Raw genomic sequence first — 20,768 nt, forward strand, 5'->3', positions numbered from 1 at the left:
AGTTATACAAGGTAATCAACTGTGTACTTCATATGCAATGCATCTATAGAGAAATCATTAGTAACTACAACCCATGGACAAATGAATATCTTCTGGCCAGCTTACCATATTAATGTTGACATGTTGTTGCAGGCAGCCCTGTTGAACTCTCCCAGGCAGAGGAGGAAGGGAGCAAGAGGCACGCCCACCATGAAAGGTGAGGTCATATAGCTTACGAATTGTAGAGAAGGTAACACATAAGCATCAAGTGTGCATCAACATAGTCATTTAAGATAGGCTCTTATTTATTTAATAAACATGGGGTTATTGCAGTGTGACTTTCTTCAGTTTAATAATGTTAGTCCGCCCAAAGTTCTAATTGTGTCCTCAGTTTGCACTCTCTTCACTTCCTAAACAGAACAAATAAGAGAGTGGGCTAAGTTGAGCCACCCTTGTTCCTAGGAAACCATGCACAAAATTAACATTTTGACCAAATATTTAGGAAGAGGCCATAATTTCGTGGAATCTGTGAAGTAAAAAAACAAGTTAGGTCCAAAAAACAGATTTTCACCAAGTCAAATTAAATGTTTTAACATTTAAATGTAACCTTTATTTAGACAAGTCAGTTAAGAACAAATTCTTATTCATAATGACGACCTTGGCCAATTGTGCGCCGCCCTATGGGACTCCGAATCACGGCCGGTTGTGATACAGCTTGGATTCGAACCAAGTTGTATTTTATTGTATTAGAGGTTTCATGTATCTAAACCAAATTAGATCATTTTAAGATTGGTCTATACATCAGCTGTGGTCTCTCTAAGCTTCAATATGAAAGTGCATCCTTGTAGCTGTGTGGGCTAATATAGTCTAAATGTTTGCCTTGGAGTAAGTTTAGCCAATGGCCTTCGGGTAAGTTGAGCCGATGGTTGAGCCAATGGGAAGTTGAGCAAACTGTACATTTTTTTGCATTACGCCTGGGAAGTGTTTTCTTCCCAGGCATAATGTAATGCATTATCTCTTGGAAATGAGGTAACGACAGGGCCTGGTCTATGTTAAAAATCTAAATTTCCACCTGAATGATGTGCCCAAAGTAGACTGCCTGTTGCTCAGGCCCTGAAGCCAGGATATGCATATAATTGGTACCATTGGACAGAAAACACTTTGAAGTTTGTAGAAATGTTAAGCTAATGTAGGAGAATATAACACAATAGATATGGTAGGAAGAAAATCAAAAGAAAAAGTAAAAGGTCATATTGAAAATTAGCTCCCTGGATGCAATTCCTATGGCTTCCACAGGGTGTCAGCAGTGTATGTTCAAGGTTTCAGGCTTGTAACTTAAAAAAATGAATAAGAAATATCAGTTTTAGTACAGGGACAGAGTTGGAAATTCGTGTTTGCACGCCATGAAGACAGTATGCACCTGCTAAACTCGGTTTCCTATTCAACATACTTCTTTCCATAAGAAATATTATAGTTTGATTACATTTTAGGGTATCTGAGGAGTGAATAGAAATGTATTTTGACTTGGTGAAACAAAGTCTCTGCATGTTGAACGAGTGGATTACTCAAATCGATGGCGCCAACTAAACAGACTTTTTGGGATACAAAGAAGGATTTTATCTAACAAAATGACACTACATGGTATAGCTGGGACCCTTTGGATGACAAATCAGAGGAAGATTTTCAAAAAGTAAGTGAATATTTAATCGTTATTTGTGAATATAAGACACTTATATTATGCACCTAAAGGTTTAATATCCATACATTTTATGATAATTTATTTGAATTGCACACCCTCCAGTGTCACCGGAAGTTGTCCCGCTAGTGAGACGCCTATCCCTAATTACACTCTGTGTTTTAAAGTCACCATTGGCCCCATGGTGAAATCCCTGAGCGGTTTTCCTTCCTCTCCGGCAACTGAGTTAGGAAGAACGCCTTTATCTTTGTAGTGACTGGGTGTATTGATGCACCATCCTTAGTGTAATTAATAACTTCATCATGCTCAAAGAGATACTAAATGTCTGCTTTTTTTACCCATCTACCAATAGGTGCCCTTCGTTGCGAGGCATTGGTCATGGCCTTTTTGGTTGAATCTGTGTTTGAAATGACTTCCTCGACTGAAGGACCTTACAGATAATTGTATGTGTGGGGTACAGAGATAAAGTAGTCATTCAAACGTCATGTTTGAGTCCATGAAACTTATTATGTGACTTGTTAAGCAAATTCTTTTACTCCTGAACTTATTTAGGCCCTAACAAAGGGGTTGAATACTTAATGATCCAAGACATTTTGTAAGAATTTCGAAAAAACATAATTCCACTTTAGAATGATGGGGTACTGTGTGTAAGCCAATGACCCCCCCAAAATGCAATTTAATCAATTTTAAATTCAGGCTGTAACATAACAAAATGTGGGAAAAGTCAAGCGGTGTGAATACTTTCTTAACTTCCCTGGGCTAGGTGGGATGCTTGAGTCCCACCCTAGTCAACAGCCAGTGGAATCACGTGGCGCGAAATACAAATGCCTCAAAAATGCTATAACTTCAATTTCTCAAACATATGACTATTGTACACCATTTTAAAGACAAGACTCTCGTTAATCTAACCACATTGTCCGATTTCAAAAAGGCTTTATAGCGAAAGCAAAACATTAGATTATGTCAGGAGAGTACCCTGACAAAAATAATCACACAGCCATTTTCAAAGCAAGCATATATGTCACAAAAACCAAAACCACAGCTAAATGCAGCACTAACCTTTGATGATCTTCATCAGATGACACTCCTAGGACATTATGATATACAATACATGCATGTTTTGTTCAATCAAGTTCATATTTATATCAAAAACCAGCTTTTTACATTGGCATGTGAGGTTCAGAACTAGCATACCCACCGCAAACTTCCGATGAATTTACTAAATTACTCACGATAAACGTTCACAAAAAGCATAACAATTATTTTAAGAATTATAGATACAGAACTCCTTTATGGAATCGCGGTGTCACATTTTAAAATAGCTTTTTGGCGAAAGCACGTTTTGCAATATTCTGAGTACATAGCCTGGCCATCACGGCTAGCTATTTTGACACCCACCAAGTTTGGGACAACCTAAACTCAGAATTACTATTAGAAAAATTGGATTACCTTTGCTGTTCTTCGTCAGAATGCACTCCCAGGACTTCTACTTCAACAACAAATGTTGTTTTGGTTCCAAATAATCCATAGTTATATTCAAATAGCTCTGTTTTGTTCGTGCGTTCAGGTCACTATCCGAAGGTTGACGCGCGAGTGCATTTCGTGACAAAAAATGTCTAAATATTCCATTACCGTACTTAGAAGCATGTCAAACGCTGTTTAAAATCAATTTTTATGCTATTTTTCTCGTAAAATAGCGATAATATTCCAACCGGGCAATGTTGTATTCATTCAATGGCTGAAATAAAAAAATTGAGAATTCTCATCTCCAGTGTCACTGTCCCCAGGCTGACCACTCACAAATTCTCCTGCTGTTCTTCGCCCAGAGACAGCAGACACCCCATTCCACTTTCTGGCGGCTTCAGAGAGCCAATGGGAGCCTTAGAAAGTGTCACGTTACAGCACAGATGCTGTATTTTCGATAGAGATGCTACAGAAGGACAACAAATTGTCAGACAGGGCACTTCCTGTATGGAATCTTCTCAGGTTTTGGCCTGCCATATGAGTTCTGTTATACTCACAGACAACAAACAGTTTTAGAAACTTTAGAGTGTTTTCTATCAAAATCTACTAATTATATGCATATTCCAGTTTCTGGGCAGGAGTAGTAACCAGATTAAATCGGGTACGTTTTTTATCCGGACGTGCAAATACTGCCCCCTAGCCCCAACATGTTAAAGGAAAATATAGGTTTTAAGGCACTGTAGGTTTCTCAAATAATCAAAGAAAACGAACACAACAGTCTGAGCAAAGGGTTCAGAAAAGGTTCTTCTGCAGAAGGAGAATGGTGTTTTGGTTCCAGTTTTATCTCAGAGTGTTTAGGAGTCTATGTTCTGTTTCGGGATAGAGTGGGAACTGAATCTGAACATACAGCGCATAGATCTTGGCCACGTTATCATCAGAGAAACTAACAGTAGGGTAGGGTAAGTTGAGCCATTTTTGTACATTCAGCATCACTCTGTCAAGGGAAATATTGTATTATTTTTAACAAAAGAGACAGTATCTACATATATTTCATGTTGTGTATCCCTGAAAATAATCAGAATCTTTATTTCCCAAACAAAATTCAACACAATCACAATCGCTTTCTTGTCTTTAAATAATGTTAAGCGTATTTTAACAGAGCCTTAACACATAACAAACACTTTGTACTTCTTGTAACACTTTTAATGGCTAGGATAGGACAAAACTGAGCAATACTAACCTAAATGAGTGAAAATAAGGAAGCCTGTACAGAATACATATATTCCAAAACATGCTTCCTGTTTGCAATAAGGTACTGAAGTAAAACTGAAAAAAATGTGTCAATAAAATTCACTTTATGTCTTGAATACAAAGTGTTATGTTTGGGGCAAATCCAACAGAACACATCACTGAGAACCACTCTTCATATTTCCAAGCATGGTTGTGGCTGAATCATGCTAAGGGTATGCTTGTAAATGTTAAGGACTGGGAAGTTTTTCAGAATAAAAATAAATGAAATGGAGCTAAACACAGGCAAAATCCTAGAGTAAAACCTTGTTCAGTCTGCTTTCCATCAGACACTGGGAGATGAATTCACCTTTCAGCAGGACAACAACCTAAAACACAAGGCCAAATATACACTGGAGTTGCTTACCAAGGAAGACAGTGAATGTCCTGAGTGGCCTAGTTACAGTTTTGACTTAAATCTACTAGACAATCTATGGCAAGACCTGAAAATGGTTGTCTAGCAATGATCAACAACCAATTTGACAGAGCTTGAAGAATTTTGAAAAGAATAATGGGCAAATGATGCACAATCCAGGTTTGGAAAGCTTTTATATATTTACACAGAAAGACTGTTGTAATCACTGCCAAAGGTGCTTCTACAAACTACTGATTGAATACTTAGGTGAATGAGATATTTTTGTATTTAATTTTCAATAAATGTGCTAAAAAAACAACAACATGTTTTCACTGTCATTATGGTGTATTGTGTGTAGATGGGTGAGAAGAAAAACTATTTAATCCATTTTGAATTTAGGCTGTAACACAACAAAGTGTGGAATAAGTCAAGGGGTATGAATACTTTCTGAACGCACTGTAGCTATTGTTGGGGTTCGTTTCCTTGTTCCTTGTCAATCATTGGCTCGTTGGTGAAATTAGCATTATGACAATATCTTTAATTAAATCATTCAAAAACCTTTATTAATGCAATTGCAGACAGAAGTTGACAACAGGAACATAACGCATGTTTCCGAGTAAGTTCTACATCAAAGAAAGGTCCCAAGTTATTTTATTAAACCCAAAGTCCAGCCCTAGTCATGTCACTGCCTACGTCATTATGTTTTACTCATGAGACCAACACCATGCCAACTCAACACTAAAACTCTTGTTTATATAGCTATCTAAAAGCTTAGCAGTACATGTCCAAGTTGATTTATAGTGGAATGTCTAACTAAACACTTATCTCTTACACTCCCCTGCAGAGTTCTGTCTTCACAGTCACACATTTCTCAGACAGCCTCTTCATAAGAGGCAGAGAGACTAGAAAAGTACTGTGAAACAATATTAAACCTCATAATGTATATATATCGTTAACCTGTAGTCTAGGACCCTATAAATGTAAGGAGGGGGGGTCTGATAACCCCTCCCCTTCTATTAATACAACATGAGCATAATCAATTATTATAATACATCAAACATTTGGTACAGCCCCTATCATGACCCCTAGGTGAACCTCTAACAGTATAATCAACATATTCATAGTATGGGCTAAGTCACTTCCATTACATTACAAGCAGCTTCAACTCTAATGATTGCGCTTAAGAAGGCTGTGTTACAGCAAGACGGTGAAGATTTCATGAGTTCATAATAGCGTACTGTACAGTATATTGACATTGACTCCTACACCTTTTATTGTGTATTTTCCCACTCCCTCTCTACCTCTCTCACATTCTCCCTCCCTCCCTGCAGAGTTGCAGTTCATGGTAGAACATCACCTGTACAAGCAGCAGCATGGTATGAGAGGAGTTTATACCTTATTCTTTGCTTGCACAGGACACTGTGACAACAGAATACAATACACTGCAACTTTATTCTCCATAAGCTACAGTGAACAACATACATTCGTCTTCTGCATATTTTGTTCTCAACACAATATATAGGTGGAGATGATGAGTGTTCCTCAGAGAGCTGTCTGTCAGACAGACCCAGCCCAGACACTCTGCCCACCGGAGAGGAGGAGGAGCTGGAGCTACCAGAGGACGAGGAGGCCTGGGGAACCGGCGACAATGTCACTGCGGAGGCCTTCGAGAAGCTGCGCTGCCAGATGGAGGGTAAGGATGGAGGGAGCAAAAAAGGGAGAGGGGTTGGGAGAGAGAGGGGTGGGAGAGAGAGGGGTGGGAGAGAGAGGTGTGGGCGATAGATGGGTGGAAGAGAGAGACATGGGTAGAGGGAACAGGCAGTCGGGGGGGGGGAGTAAAAGGTAAATCATAGGAAAAGGAAATGCAGTCCTGGCATGGCAGCAGTGCTGACCTCTTGCTTTAAATTCAGTAGTAAAATGAACCCTAGAGCTGTGCTCAGATTCCCTGCTGTGGCTGATTCTGTGGCTGGATGGAGCCAGGTTTACTGTATGTACAGTTGAAGTCGGAAGTTTACATACACCTTAGCCAAATACATTTAAACTCAGTTTTTCACAATTCCTGACATTTAATCCGAGTAAAAATTCCCTGTTTTAGGTCAGTTAGGATCACCACTTTATTTTAAGAATGTGAAATGTCAGAATAATAATAGAGAGAATGATTTATTTCAGCTTTTATTTCTTTCATCACATTCCCAGTGGGTCAGAAGTTTACATACACTCAATTAGTATCTGGTAGCGTTGCCTTTAAATTGTTTAACTTGGGTCAAACATTTCGGGTAGCCTCCCACAAGCTTCCCACAATAAGTTGGGTGAATTTTGGCCCATTCCTCCTGACAGAGCTGGTGTAACTGAGTCAGTTATGTAGGCCTCCTTGCTCGCACACACTGTTTCAGTTCTGCCCACAAATGTTCTATAGGATTGAGGTCAGGGCTTTGTGATGGCCACTCCAATACCTTGACTTAGTTGTCCTTAAGCCATTTTGCCACAACTTTGGAAGTATGCTTGGGGTCATTGTCCATTTGGAAGACCCATTCGCGACCAAGCTTTAACTTCCTGACTGATGTCTTGAGATATTGCTTCAATATATCCACATAATTTTCTTTCCTCATGATGCCATCTATTTTGTGAAGTGCACCAGTCCCTCCTGCAGCAAAGCACGCCCACAACATGATGCTACCACCCCCGTGCTTCACGGTTGGGATGGTGTTTTTCCTCCAAACATAACAATGGTCATTATGGCCAAACAGTTCTATTTTTGTTTCATCAGACCAGAGGAAATTTCTCCAAAAAGTATGATCTTTGTCCCCATGTGCAGTTGCAAACCGTAGTCTGGCTTTTTTATGGCGGTTTTGGAGCAGTGGCTTCTTCCTTGCTGAGCGGCGATTCAAGTTATATCGATATAGGACTCGTTTTACTGTGGATATATATTGCTCAAAAAAATAAAGGGAACACTTAAACAACACAATGTAACTCCAAGTCAATCACACTTCTGTGAAATCAAACTGTCCACTTAGGAAGCAACACTGATTGACAATACATTTCACATGCTGTTGTACAAATGGAATAGACAACAGGTGGAAATTATAGGCAATAAGCAAGACACCCCCAATAAAGGAGTGGTTCTGCAGGTGGAGACCACAGACCACTTCTCAGTTCCTATGCTTCCTGGCTGATATTTTGGTCACTTTTGAATGCTGGCGGTGCTTTCACTCTAGTGGTAGCATGAGACGGAGTCTACAACCCACACAAGTGGCTCAGGTAGTGCAGCTCATCCAGGATGGCACATCAATGCGAGCTGTGGCAAGGTTTGCTGTGTCTGTCAGCGTACTGTCCAGAGCATGGAGGCCCTACCAGGAGACAGGCCAGTACATCAGGAGACGTGGAGGAGGCCGTAGGAGGGCAACAACCCAGCAGCAGGACCGCTACCTCCGCCTTTGTGCAAGTAGGAGCAGGAGGAGCACTGCCAGAGCCCTGCAAAATGACCTCCAGCAGGCCACAAATGTGCATGTGTCTGCTCAAACGGTCAGAAACAGACTCCATGAGGGTGGTATGAGGGCCCGACGTCCACAGGTGGGGGTTGTGCTTACAGCCCAACACCATGCAGGACGTTTGGCATTTGCCAGAGAACACCAAGATTGGCAAATTAGCCACTGGCTCCCTGTGCTCTTCACGGATGAAAGCAGGTTCGCACTGAGCACGTGACAGACGTGACAGAGTCTGGAGACTCCGTGGAGAACGTTCTGCTGCCTGCAACATCCTCCAGCATGACCGGTTTGGCGGTGGTTCAGTCATGGTGTGGGGTGGCATTTCTTTGGGGGGGCGCACAGCCCTCCATGTGCTCGCCAGAGGTAGCCTGAATGCCATTAGGTACCGAGATGAGATCCTCAGACCCCTTGTGAGACCATATGCTGGTACGGTTGGCCCTGGGTTCCTCCTAATGCAAGACAATGCTAGACCTCATGTGGCTGGAGTGTGTCAGCAGTTCCTGCAAGAGGAAGGCATTGATGCTATGGACTGGCCCGCCCGTTCCCCAGACCTGAATCCAATTGAGCACATCTGGGACATCATGTCTCGCTCCATCCACCAACGCCACGTTGCACCACAGACTGTCCAGGAGTTGGCGGATGCTTTAGTCCAGGTCTGGGAGGAGATCCCTCAGGAGACCATCCGCAACCTCATCAGGAGCATGCCCAGGCGTTGTAGGGAGGTCATACAGGCACGTGGAGGCCACACACACTACTGAGCCTCATTTTGACTTGTTTTAAGGACATTACATCAAAGTTGGATCAGCCTGTAGTGTGGTTTTCCACTTTAATTTTGAGTGTGACTCCAAATCCAGACCTCCATGGGTTGATACTTTGGATTTCCATTGATTATTTTTGTGTGATTTTGTTGTCAGCACATTCAACTATGTAAAGAAAAAAGTATTTAATAAGATTATTTCATTCATTCAGATCTAGGATGTGTTATTTAAGTGTTCCCTTTATTTTTTTGAGCAGTGTTGATACTTTTGTACCTGTTTCCTCCAGCATCTTCACAAGGTCCTTTGCTATTGTTCTGGGATTGATTTGCACTTTTCGCACCAAAGTACGTTCATCTCTAGGAGACAGAACGCATCTCCTTCCTGGGCGGTATGACGGCTGCGTGGTCCCATGGTGTTTATACTTGCGTACTATTGTTTGTACAGATGAACGTGGTACCTTCAGGGGTTTGGAAATTGCTCCCAAGGATGAACCAGACTTGTGGAGGTCTACAATTTTGTTTCTGAGGTCTTGGCTGATTTCTTTTGATTTTCCCATGATGTCAAGCAATGAGGCACTGAATTTGAAGGTAGGCCTTGAAATTCATCCACAGATACACCTCCAATTGACTCAAATTATGTCAATTAGCCCATCAGAAGCTTCTAAAGCCATGACATAATTTTCTGTAATTTTCCAAGCTGTTTAAAGGCACAGTCAACTTAGTGTAGGTAAACTTCTGACCCACTGGAATTGTGATACAGTGAGTTATAAGTGAAATAATCTGTCTGTAAACAATTGTTGGAAAAATGACTTGTGTCATGCACAAAGTAGATGTCCTAATCGACTTGCCAAAACTATAGTTTTGTCACGCCCTGACCTTAGAGAGACGTTTTATTTCCTCTAGTTTGGCTAGGTCAGGGTGTGATGTGGGGTGCGCAATCTATTTTTAGTATTTCTTTGTGTTTGGCCGAGTATGGTTCCTAATCAGAGGCAGCTGTCGATCGTTTTCTCTGATTGGGAATCATACTTAGGCAGCCCTTTTTCCCTCCTTCAGTTGTGGGATCTTGTTTTTGTACAGCTCAGTAAAGCCTGCAGAATGTCACGTTCATTTTCCTTTGTTTGTTGTTTTGATTTAGTGTTCTGAGTTATAATAAATATTAATCATGAGCACTTACCACGCTGCACCTTGGTCTCCTCCTTACGAACGACGTCACAGAAGATCCCACCACAAAAAGACCAAGCAGCATGGTCCGGAGCAATGGACCTGGGAAGACATCCTGGACGGCAAGGGATCCTGGACGTGGGAGGACATCCAGGCCGGATGGGATCGCCTCCCATGGGAACAGGTGGAGACAGCGAGAGCAGAGCGGCGACGAGACGAAGAACTAGCACGGCAACGACGGAAGCACGAGAGACAGCCCCCCAATTTGTTTTTTTGGGGGTGGGGGCACACGGGTAGATTGGCAGAGTCAGGGTGGAGACCTGAGCCAACTTCCCATGCTTACTGTGGGGAGCGAGTGACTGAGCAAGCACCGTGTTATGCGGTGATGTACACTGTGTCGCCAGTGCGCATTCACAGCCCAGTGCGTCCTGTGCCAGCGCCCCGCATTTGCCGGGTGAAAGTAAGCATCCAGTCAGGACGGGTCGTGCCAGCTCTACGCTTGAGACCTCCAGTGCGCCTCCACGGCCCAGTATATCCTGTGCCTGCCCCACGCACCCAGACTCCAGTGAGTCTTTCCAGCCTGGTACGCCCTGTGCCTGCTCCACGCACCCGGTCTCCAGTGCATCTCTCCATCCTGGTACGCCCTGTGGCAGCTCCACATACCAGGCTGTCAGTACGTCTCCTCAGTCCGGTGAGATCTGTTCCGGCTCCACGTACGAAGCCTCCAGTGATGATCCATGGTCCGATGCCTCCAGTGGTGATCCATGGCACGAAGCCTCCAGTGATGATCCATGGCCCGGAGTTTGTAGTGATGGTCCATGGCACGAAGCCTCCGTGATAATCCATGGTCCGGAGCCTCCAGTGATAGTCCATGGTACAAAGCCTCCAGTGATGGTCCATGGCCCGGAACCTGTAGGGATAATCCATGGCACAAAGCATCCAGTGATTATCCATGGCACAAAGCCTCCAGTGATGATCCATGGCGCGGAGCCTGCAGTGATGATCCATGGCACGGAGCCTGCATCGACGGCCCCCAGTCCGGAACCTCCTGAGACGGCCTACAGTCCGGAACCTCCTGAGCTGGCCTACAGTCCGGAACCTCCTGAGACGGCCCATAGTCCGGAGCCTCCAGCGACGTCCCACAGTCCGGAGCCTCCAGCGACATCCCCCAGTCCGGAGCATCCAGCGACGTCCCCCAGTGCAGAGCCTTCAGCGACGGTCTGCAGTCCGGAGTCTTCAGCGGCGGTCTGCAGTCCAGAGCCTCCAGCGGCGGTCTGCAGTCCAGAGCCTCCAGCGGCGGTCTGCAGTCCAGAGCCTCCAGCGGCAGTCTGCAGTCCAGAGCCTCCAGCGCCGGTCTGCAGTACAGAGCCTCCGGCGATGATCCACAGTCCGGTTCCTCCGACTACGATCCACGGTCCGGTGGTACAAAAGTGGAGGGATCAGCGGGCGGAGCGGGGGCTACGCCCCGAACCGGAGCCGCCACCATGGGTAGATGCCCACCCGGACCCTCCCCTATAGGTTCAGGTTTGTGGCCGGGAGCCTGCGCCTTTGGGGGCGGGGGGTACTGTCACGCCCTGACCTTAGAGAGGCGTTTTATTTCCTCTAGTTTGGTTAGGTCAGGGTGTGATGTGGGGTGCGCAATCTAGTTTTTGTATTTCTTTGTGTTTGGCCGAGTATGGTTCCTAATCAGAGGCAGCTGTCTATCGTTGTCTCTGATTGGGAATCATACTTAGGCAGCCCTTTTTCCCCCCTTCAGTTGTGGGATCTTGTTTTTGTACAGCTACAGTAAAGCCTGCAGAACGTGACGTTCGTTTTCCTTTGTTTGTTTTTTGATTTAGTGTTCTGAGTTATAATAAATATTAATCATGAGCACTTACCACATTGCACCTTGGTCTCCTCCTTACGAACGATGTCACAAGTTTGTTAACAAGAAATGTGTGGAGTGGTTCAAAAACGGGTTTTAATGACTCCAACCTAAGTGTATGTAAACTTCCGACTTCAACTGTATGTAGTTTGCAATATGGCCTCAATATTGGTGCCTTTGATATTATGCTGGGTGACATTTTCCTCTTGCAAAGACACACTATGTTTTTGTCCCATAGTCCCATTTAGTATAGAGTATTGAAAATCAGAACGGAAAAATTGATTAAACGGCAACGTCTAGACAGAAATGAGAAAACCAGTGGATGAAAATAATCAATGGGAAAAGAGCATACTTAGTCAGTTGCACAACTGAGTCCATTAAACTGAAATGTGTCTTCCGCATTTAACCCAACCCCTCTGAATCATTACCATCAATAGTCAACCTTGGACTTTTAAAAATATCAACCTTTAAAACACACTCAGCATCAGTAATAACATTGACTGATGAGACGAAGAGGTGGTTCTCCCCTCAGTACAATAAAAAATGGTTTATAACTGGAACAATGGAACTAGAACAATGGAATTGGAATTAGAACATTCCAAATAACAGTTGGAATATAGAAATTGGAGTATTTTAAAAGTCATTGCCATACTATTCTTGGGTTGCATCTCCGTCACTCCGCAACATATTGAAGTCTGACTGATGGTTAATGCCAAGTCTTTCTGAACGGGGCTAATGGCTGTTTCATCTGGAATTACGATGACATTGCTAACATAGACAAATAATTTGTAGAAAATAACTTTGCCATTTTTTGGGATGTCGTCAAGTTTACTTTAGAGAGATGGCAATGTTGCCATGAGCTAATAAAGTTTGTTAGAAAAAGTTAGCAATGCTAACATTGGCAAGCTAAAATCTATGTGCTCTCCCCTCAATCTTAGCTAGCTAGCTAAAAATGGTAAAGAGGTCAATGGTAAAGAGATGGTAAAGAGGTCAATGGAACTCAACCAAAACAATGTAAATGCCATGGAAACATTTGTCCGAAAGATGTCGTGGGTGAAAGATCCCGAATCTCCTCATTGCCCCCAAGTGAAATTTGCCTACATTTTGGCTATTGATTATGTGCAATTCACACTATGTTGATGTAAAAATTGGAGAACAATGTTTGTATGGCTGTCAACCCCAATACATGTTCATGTCATCATCACCAATCAACTGCATTACAGTTAAAAACGTTTAGGAGTCACTTCTTCTAAACCTGAAAAGGGACTACTTCTAAATGATATGCAGCGAAAAACAGCCAAATATATCCAATATATTGTTGTATTATTTGTTTTGTCTTTTCTGGTGGATTAAACTGAAATTGCAAGCAACTTTCTATGGCTTGTTTTAAAAATAGTGATAATTTGGAGATTATTTCATTTTCAAATAGCCGAAAGTGAGAGGTTGTAATCTGAATAAAGGGAAAAAGGTCGTTCTTGAATATGGGTGAGACATTCTTACTAATTTGCTAGAGAACCAGTTCGGATTTAAGTATACCTTTTGTACGACTGACGCCTTTAGTGAGAGGTCTAATCCTTTAATATTTAATCATTTCTGCCCTCCGAATTCATATTCATTATATAAATAGGCCCGTTTAATTTTGTCTGGCTTGTCATTTCAAATTAAATGGAATATTTTTTGATCATATAATCTTAAAAACAGGCCGCTAGGTGTAGGCAAGACCATAAGCAAATAGGTCAACTAGGATATGTAACACGTTTCAGTAAATGTATTTTTGGTTGCTTTTCTATGTTGAAGATTAAAAAATAATTTGGTGTTTTTTTCCCCATATTTCATCCAGTTCGCTTTATTTTTTAAATATATTCCACTTCTTGAATCTTTCTTGAATAAATTCCTCAATTTCTTCTACTTTTTCTTCTAACTTATTCTGTACCTCTATGTTAGTTTCTCTAATTCCTTTCTTAATGTGAGCTCTGACCTAAATAGTTTTTATTTTAAAGATGAGTATTGAATTCCATAGCCTAAAAGCACATTTAACAGTGTCCCATATAATAAGGGGATCTGCTGTACCTATGTTATGTCAGAAAGAGTCAGTTATACATTATTCTTTCCTAGTTAAAAACAAATGATCATCCAGTAGGCTTGGGTTAATTTACAATATAAACAGTATCCTTGCCCACATAGAAATTATGTAAGAGCAATGTACATGCAAATTATTTGATGGACCTCCCCAATCAACACTTTTTAAATTTTGGTGCCAGTGAGAATGACATAAGAAAGTAGTCAAAACGACTAGCTTGATTGAGCCTCCGCCATGTAGAGTGCATTCGGTAAGTATTCAGACCCCTTGACATTTTTTCACATTTTGTTACGTTACAGCCTTATTCTAAAATTAATTAAAAAGTGTTTTTTCCTTCATCAATCTACACACAATAGCCCATAATGACAAATCAAAAATAGTGTTTTAGAAATGTTTGCAAATGTATTAAAAAAAACGGGAAATATTACATTTACATAAGTATAGGGTCTGAATACTTTCCGAGTGGACTGTATATCTCACTAGGTCAGGATATTTAAGCCTCAACATAGCCACTAGTTCCAATATATCCATGATATTCGTGATTTTCTTAAGTGCATGAAGGTGATAGTTTGCATTGTGATTTCCTTTACGGTCCATTGAGGTATTTAAAACAGTATTACAATCTCCCACCATAATAATAGAGTCTTGTATTGCTTGTAGGTTTGATCATTATTTGGACCGGTATAGATTAATGAGCCATATCTGTTTATGATTCAATAACATATTTAAAATCATCCATCTACCTTGCGGATCTGTTTGGACAATTTGCACATTCAGATCAAAATTATTGTTAATTAATATCATCATCCCTTTTGAGTTACTTTGCCCATGGGAGAAGTATATTTCGCCCCCCCCCAGTCCTTTTTCTACACAACTTCATCTAAAATTGTTGAATGAGTTTCCTGTAAACAATAGATATTATATTCTTTGTCTTTTAGCCAGGTAAATATTGATCGTCTTTTGTTATCTGCTAAGCCATTACAATTATAACCGGCTATACTTATTTCACCATTTACCATAATGAGACACAAGTTTCAATTCTATTTATCATAATAAACTCAGCAAAAAAAGAAACGTCCCTTTTTCAGGACACTGTCTTCCAAAGATAATTCGTAAAAATCCAAATAACTTCACAGATCTTCATTGTAACGGTTTTAAACACTGTTTCCCATGCTTGTTCAATGAACCATAAACAATTAATGAACATGCATCTGTGGAACGGTCATTAAGACACTAACAGCTTACAGACGGTAGGGAATTAAGGTCACAGTTATGAAAACTTAGAATACTAAAGAGGCCTTTCTACTGACTCTGAAAAACACCAAAAGAAAGATGCCCAGGGTCCCTGCTCATCTGCGTGAACGTGCCTTAGGCATGCTGCAAGGAGGCATGAGGACTGTGAGACGACAGCGCTACAGGGAGACAAAACGGACAGCTGATCGTCCTCGCAGTGGCAGACCACATGTAACAACACCTGCACAGGATTGGTACATCCGAACAGCACACCTGCGGGACAGGTACAGGATGGCAAACACAACTGCCCGAGTTACAACAGGAATGCACAATCCCTCCATCAGTGCTCAGACTGTCCGCAATAGGCTAAGAGAGGCTGGACTGAGGGCTTGTAGGCCTGTTGTAAGGCAGGTCCTCACCAGACATCACCAGCAACAACGTTGTCTATGGGCACAAACCCACCGTCACTGGACCAGACAGGACTGGCAAAAAGTGCTCTTTACTGACGAGTCGCGGTTTTGTCTCACCAGGGGTGAGGGTCGGATTTGCGTTTATCGTCTAAGGAATGACCGAGTCCTGTACAATGAGGCCTGTACTCTGGAGCGGTATAGATTTGGAGGTGGAGGGTACATCATGGTCTGGGATGGTGTGTCACAGCATCATCGGACTGAGCTTGTTGTTATTACAGGCAATCTCAATGCTGTGTGTTACAGGGAAGACATCCTTCTCCCTCATGTGGTACCCTTCCTAAAGGCTCATCCTGACATGACCCTCCAGCATGACAATGCCACCAGACATACTGCTTGTTCTGTGCGTGATTTCCTGCAAGACAGGAATGTCAGTGTTCTGCCATGGCCAGCGAAGAGCCCGGATCTCAATCCCATTGAGCATCTCTGGACCTGTTGGATCGGAAATGTTCCAAGAAATGTCTTGGAACTTGCAGGTGCCTTGGTGGAAGAGTGGGGTAATATCTCACAGCAAGAACTGGCAAATCTGGTGCAGTCCATGAGGAGAAGATGCACTGCAGTACTTAATGCAGCTGGTGGCCACACCAGATACTGACTGTTACTTTAGATTTTTTTCCCCCCTTTGTTCAGTGACACATTATTTCATTTCTGTTAATCACATGTCTGTGGATCTTGTTCAGTTTATGTCTCAGTTGTTGAATCTTATGTTCATACAAATATTTACTCATGTTATTAAGTTTGCTAAAAATAAATGCAGTTGACAGTGAGAGGACGTTTCTTTTTTTTGCTGAGTTTATATGTTTGTAAACTTGCCATTAAAAAGCACCATAGGGATTGAGTGTCCATATAGCTGTACCATGATATTTGCATTGCTACTAAGTAAACCTCCAATTGTACTCCACTATTCCACCCGCTAAACCCCCCTCCCCCCATCCCATGTTGGCTTGTCTTCCCAGTGACCGGTAGACCACCCTCGACCCCCCCAGATCCTAGGGCCCCTGAGAGACCGGGACCCTTCCTTCGAAAAGAGCACACAGTGCCACCCACAGAACAGAAGCAGATCAACCGTCAAATGCATTTCTATCACCCTCACCTCGATTTGTATTATACATAGATGTAAAAAAAAATATTTAGATATAAACAAATCTTGTATATCTTAATTTACACAATTAACGAATAATATGCTTAATATTGTAGGCAGTTACCTATAACCAGGATTGACATTCCAATATTCATATTTCTGACAAGCAATTATTATTTTAGCAAACAATTATTGTGATTCATCCTATATTGTCCCTAACATCATTACCCCAAAGCAACAGATGTGGGATACATACACACATACACATACTCATACAAACTCGATTCCAGTCCCCCACAAACAACCACAAGCTCAGATGTTCAACAGTTGTTCCATCCCCGAGCCCAACTCAAAAAAAGGACTTGATGTGCGAACGCATATACAGTTGCAGCTGTTTGAGAAGGCATGCAAATTTGAGGAAAAAAAATATACCCCCTTCTCCTGAAACACGCTGGTCCCCAGTTCCGACCATTTTCCCAAGATTCTCTGTGAATTCAGACCTTTGATTATTCTGTGCCACCAGGGTCACAATAATTTGCTCCCTCTCTGAATGTCCGACTGTGACCCACTCCCCATGGGTTACTGCAGCTAGTGTTGTCAGCACTGCTACTGCCTGGGTGGGGGCACCCCACCGGGACTCCCACCGGCTAGGTACAAGGTCATCAAGGTTCTCATTAGCAGCTTTGAGCAATTTCTGGTATATTATGCTCTCCCATCAGGGGGCTTTGGCTTTGTAGGACCAACCCTGCCAGGCAGGCTCAGAATCTTGAGGGGGCGGTGCTGCTTTAGTGGGTCTCTGACCACGTTTATCTTTCTGTTTTGGCTGTGTATAGGCTACTTACAGTAGGCTCATAAAACAGATAAGGACTTTTCCTTAGTGTATGGATCGCTCAGGTGGGTGTCTAGGCTATAGGGTTGGGGACCATTCCATCATGATAGGACAATATATAAATAAACAATATTTATAATCGATTTTAAAATGTACATATCTGTACAAAATTGAAATCTCTCCTACAACCCCTGCTCGCCGACACACATATCTAATTTGTTAGTCACCACATTGTGGGCATGTTACAATACATCAATCATGATGGATTTAAAGAATATCCACTTTGTCAGATCAGATTTGTTGAATCAATCCGGCGCCATTCTTCACAGTCTGCTTTCCATTGACCTGCTAACCACATCTATTCTGTAATGGACACTTTTTGTGTTTCCAGCAGAGTTTTCGCGTGACAGTCTATCAGATGCTGCAGGGGGACATGAGTGCTCCCTCTCCAAGGAAGAAGTGGGATGTTCCACCGTCCCCATGGCAGCAACATCATCATCACAACAACAACACACACAAGCAGGTAGGTGGAGCCCCTGCACCCACGACAGACAGTAGTGTTACACTATCCTAATCTCTTTGATATCATCAATGGGAATCTTTAGAATTCAGCAAGACAGTGTTTATTTTCATCTGTTAAACTATTTAACGATTTGGCTTCATTTTGCATAATAATGAAGCAAACATCTGAAATAGTGCTTTGATCAAGTAGCTTCAGAACACAGCAACATTTTGCAATATGCCTGCAATAGTTTGATTGTGTGCCAACAATGGAGCATTTTTTATAACCTACTGCATATTGACTCTAAAATTTTACGTGGCTCAATATTTTAAGAAATGTTTAATTCAAAAAATGTCAAAGAAATACCGTAGGAATAAGCTCACAAGCTCTCAAACATCTAGCCTGATCTCACTGATTTATCTCTCTCCATCTTTCTATCTTTCTCTCCCTCTCTCCCTCTTTCTCTCCCTGTGTGTGTGCATATGTGTCAAATATTTCAACCACAGACACAAAATCTGCGTCCACAGCGAGTCCAGAGGAGAAGAAAACAAAGAAAGCCAGCCAGGAAAAAGAAGACAAATAGAACCATGGAACAGCCTCCACACCAACCTGTGTGTGTCCCAAATGGATCCCTATTCCCATAGGGCTCTGGTCAAAAATAGTGCACTATGTAGGGAATAGGTTGCCATTTGGGACCTGATGTTCAGTCAATAACTACAGACAACAGATCATCCTTTTGATAAACAGACACACTGTAGATACGGAGCCATCAGGGTATATGTCCGGCCAGGTACTATACCGTACAGGTGGAGAGAGGACTAGGCATTCATTTATGATCTGAGTCCATTATACAGTTTATTGTTTGTATTGCTTTAGTCATTTGGTTGCCCCTACTAATCTGTAACTAATTGTCTAATGTTCCAAACCAGGACAGGAAATATTTGGCTATTTTTCATGACATTTTTTGGTTTGTTGTATACACAAACTGTAACAGCCTAGCACTCACATGTCTAATATGGCCCCTGTATATTACTCATAAATCCAAATATTGTCTCAAGATTATTCTAAGATTGATTTGATGTTTTAGGCATTCCGTCCAGGACTCTTGAAGGAACTAGACCTCGGTGGGCCAAAAGAGACTCGCATAAACAACAACAACAAGAGCAGCATTTCGTCCTTATTTATATTTGTGCCACAACACCTGAAATATTGTTCCCATTGAGAAGCAATAACATTGTCTATTTTTAAGAGTCACAGGGCAGTATCACTGCATCACTTAGGGCACATCATTCCTCATATAGTGCACTACCTTTGACCAGAGCCAAATGGAGTAGTGTACTACTGTATTATAGGGGACACTGTGCTTATTTGGGAGGCATCCTGGGAATCATCAATGATCCAATCTGGAGCTGTGATCAGTGTGTTTTGAGTCTCCGTCTATTTGAGTCTGTGAAGTCTCCATGACATATCTGCTTAAGGGACCATGTCATTGGACAGGACTCTGGGTGAACTTTGACCTTTAAAAACTAAAACAACATTTATTTACGTGTCTATTGACATACCAGTCTTGCATAGTACAACTTTAGTACTACACATCCCTTAGTTCTGTACTTCCCCCAGTACATACAGTAATTCAGAGTTTTTATTCCACTACCAGTATATAAGTATATTGTATTGTTTTCTTTACCATAACAACATCCAGAAGCATATGTAACTTATTTTATCTTTGGTAATGATATTTATTTTCCACTAGTTCAATCCCATACTCTGCTTCACTGATGTGACATTAGGGTCCTGATTGGGTGACATTTTAGACCTAATATTCGTCAGTGTCATCATGTCATTTTGATGACAGATTAGGCTTGTTACTTCAATGTACTGTATGTATAGTACACAGCAAATGAACGACATTATGTCAATTTAAAGAGGTCTAGTGAATTAGACAGGTGTAAGGATTTCAACACAAAAGTAATATACTTACAGTCATGTGTTCCTATGTTTTATGTATGGTTGGTCCCGGGAATCTGACCCACAATTATATTCTGCTTTTAGAAAGTTTTCCAGTTATTTAGCATTGACCACTCTACATTTGTTAAAAACATTATCTTGTAATTCATTTTCAATGTATGAACACCATAAAAGAATGTGAATTTATTTAATTTTATTAATGATAAATTACGGTACATCAAATCCATCTATATCTGCATTTTAGTTCAACTTTGTTTGACTTGGTAATGATTACATATGTAATGAAAAAAAAATGGTTTGATACAATAAAGTGTTGAAATTGGACAAGCGTTTGTGTTTACTTCTTTAAAAAAACATATTATTCCAATCATAATCCATGCTATAATTAAGCAATAAGGCCCAAGGGGGTGTGGTATATGGCCAATATACCACGGCTAAGGGTTGTTCTTAGGCAAGACGCAAAGCAGAGTGCCTGGATACAGCCCTTAGCTGTGGTATATTGGCCATATATCACAAACCTCAAAGGTGCCTTATTGCTATTATAAACTGGTTACCAATGT

General features: G+C 41.7%; 1 protein-coding gene across 2 annotated transcripts in view; it reads left to right on the forward strand.

Moving 5' to 3' along the window:
- LOC115150058 (protein phosphatase 1 regulatory subunit 1A) overlaps positions 1-20,532 on the forward strand; it is a 62,296-nt gene extending 41,764 nt beyond the window's left edge. The window contains exons 3-8 of one of the 2 annotated variants that reach the window (XM_029692961.1): positions 1-11; positions 133-196; positions 6,113-6,157; positions 6,304-6,474; positions 18,130-18,261; positions 18,747-20,532. The exon at positions 1-11 is cut by the window's left edge and continues 27 nt beyond it. In XM_029692961.1, the coding sequence (XP_029548821.1) occupies positions 1-11; positions 133-196; positions 6,113-6,157; positions 6,304-6,474; positions 18,130-18,261; positions 18,747-18,823 (500 nt within the window). In that variant the 3' untranslated portion in view covers positions 18,824-20,532. The remainder of the gene's footprint in view (positions 12-132; positions 197-6,112; positions 6,158-6,303; positions 6,475-18,129; positions 18,262-18,746) is intronic. The other variant, XM_029692963.1, reaches the window with a different exon arrangement.
- Positions 20,533-20,768: the final 236 nt, after the last annotated feature.

Source organism: Salmo trutta, chromosome 16, assembly GCF_901001165.1.
Source record: "Salmo trutta chromosome 16, fSalTru1.1, whole genome shotgun sequence".
NCBI lineage: Eukaryota > Metazoa > Chordata > Actinopteri > Salmoniformes > Salmonidae > Salmo > Salmo trutta.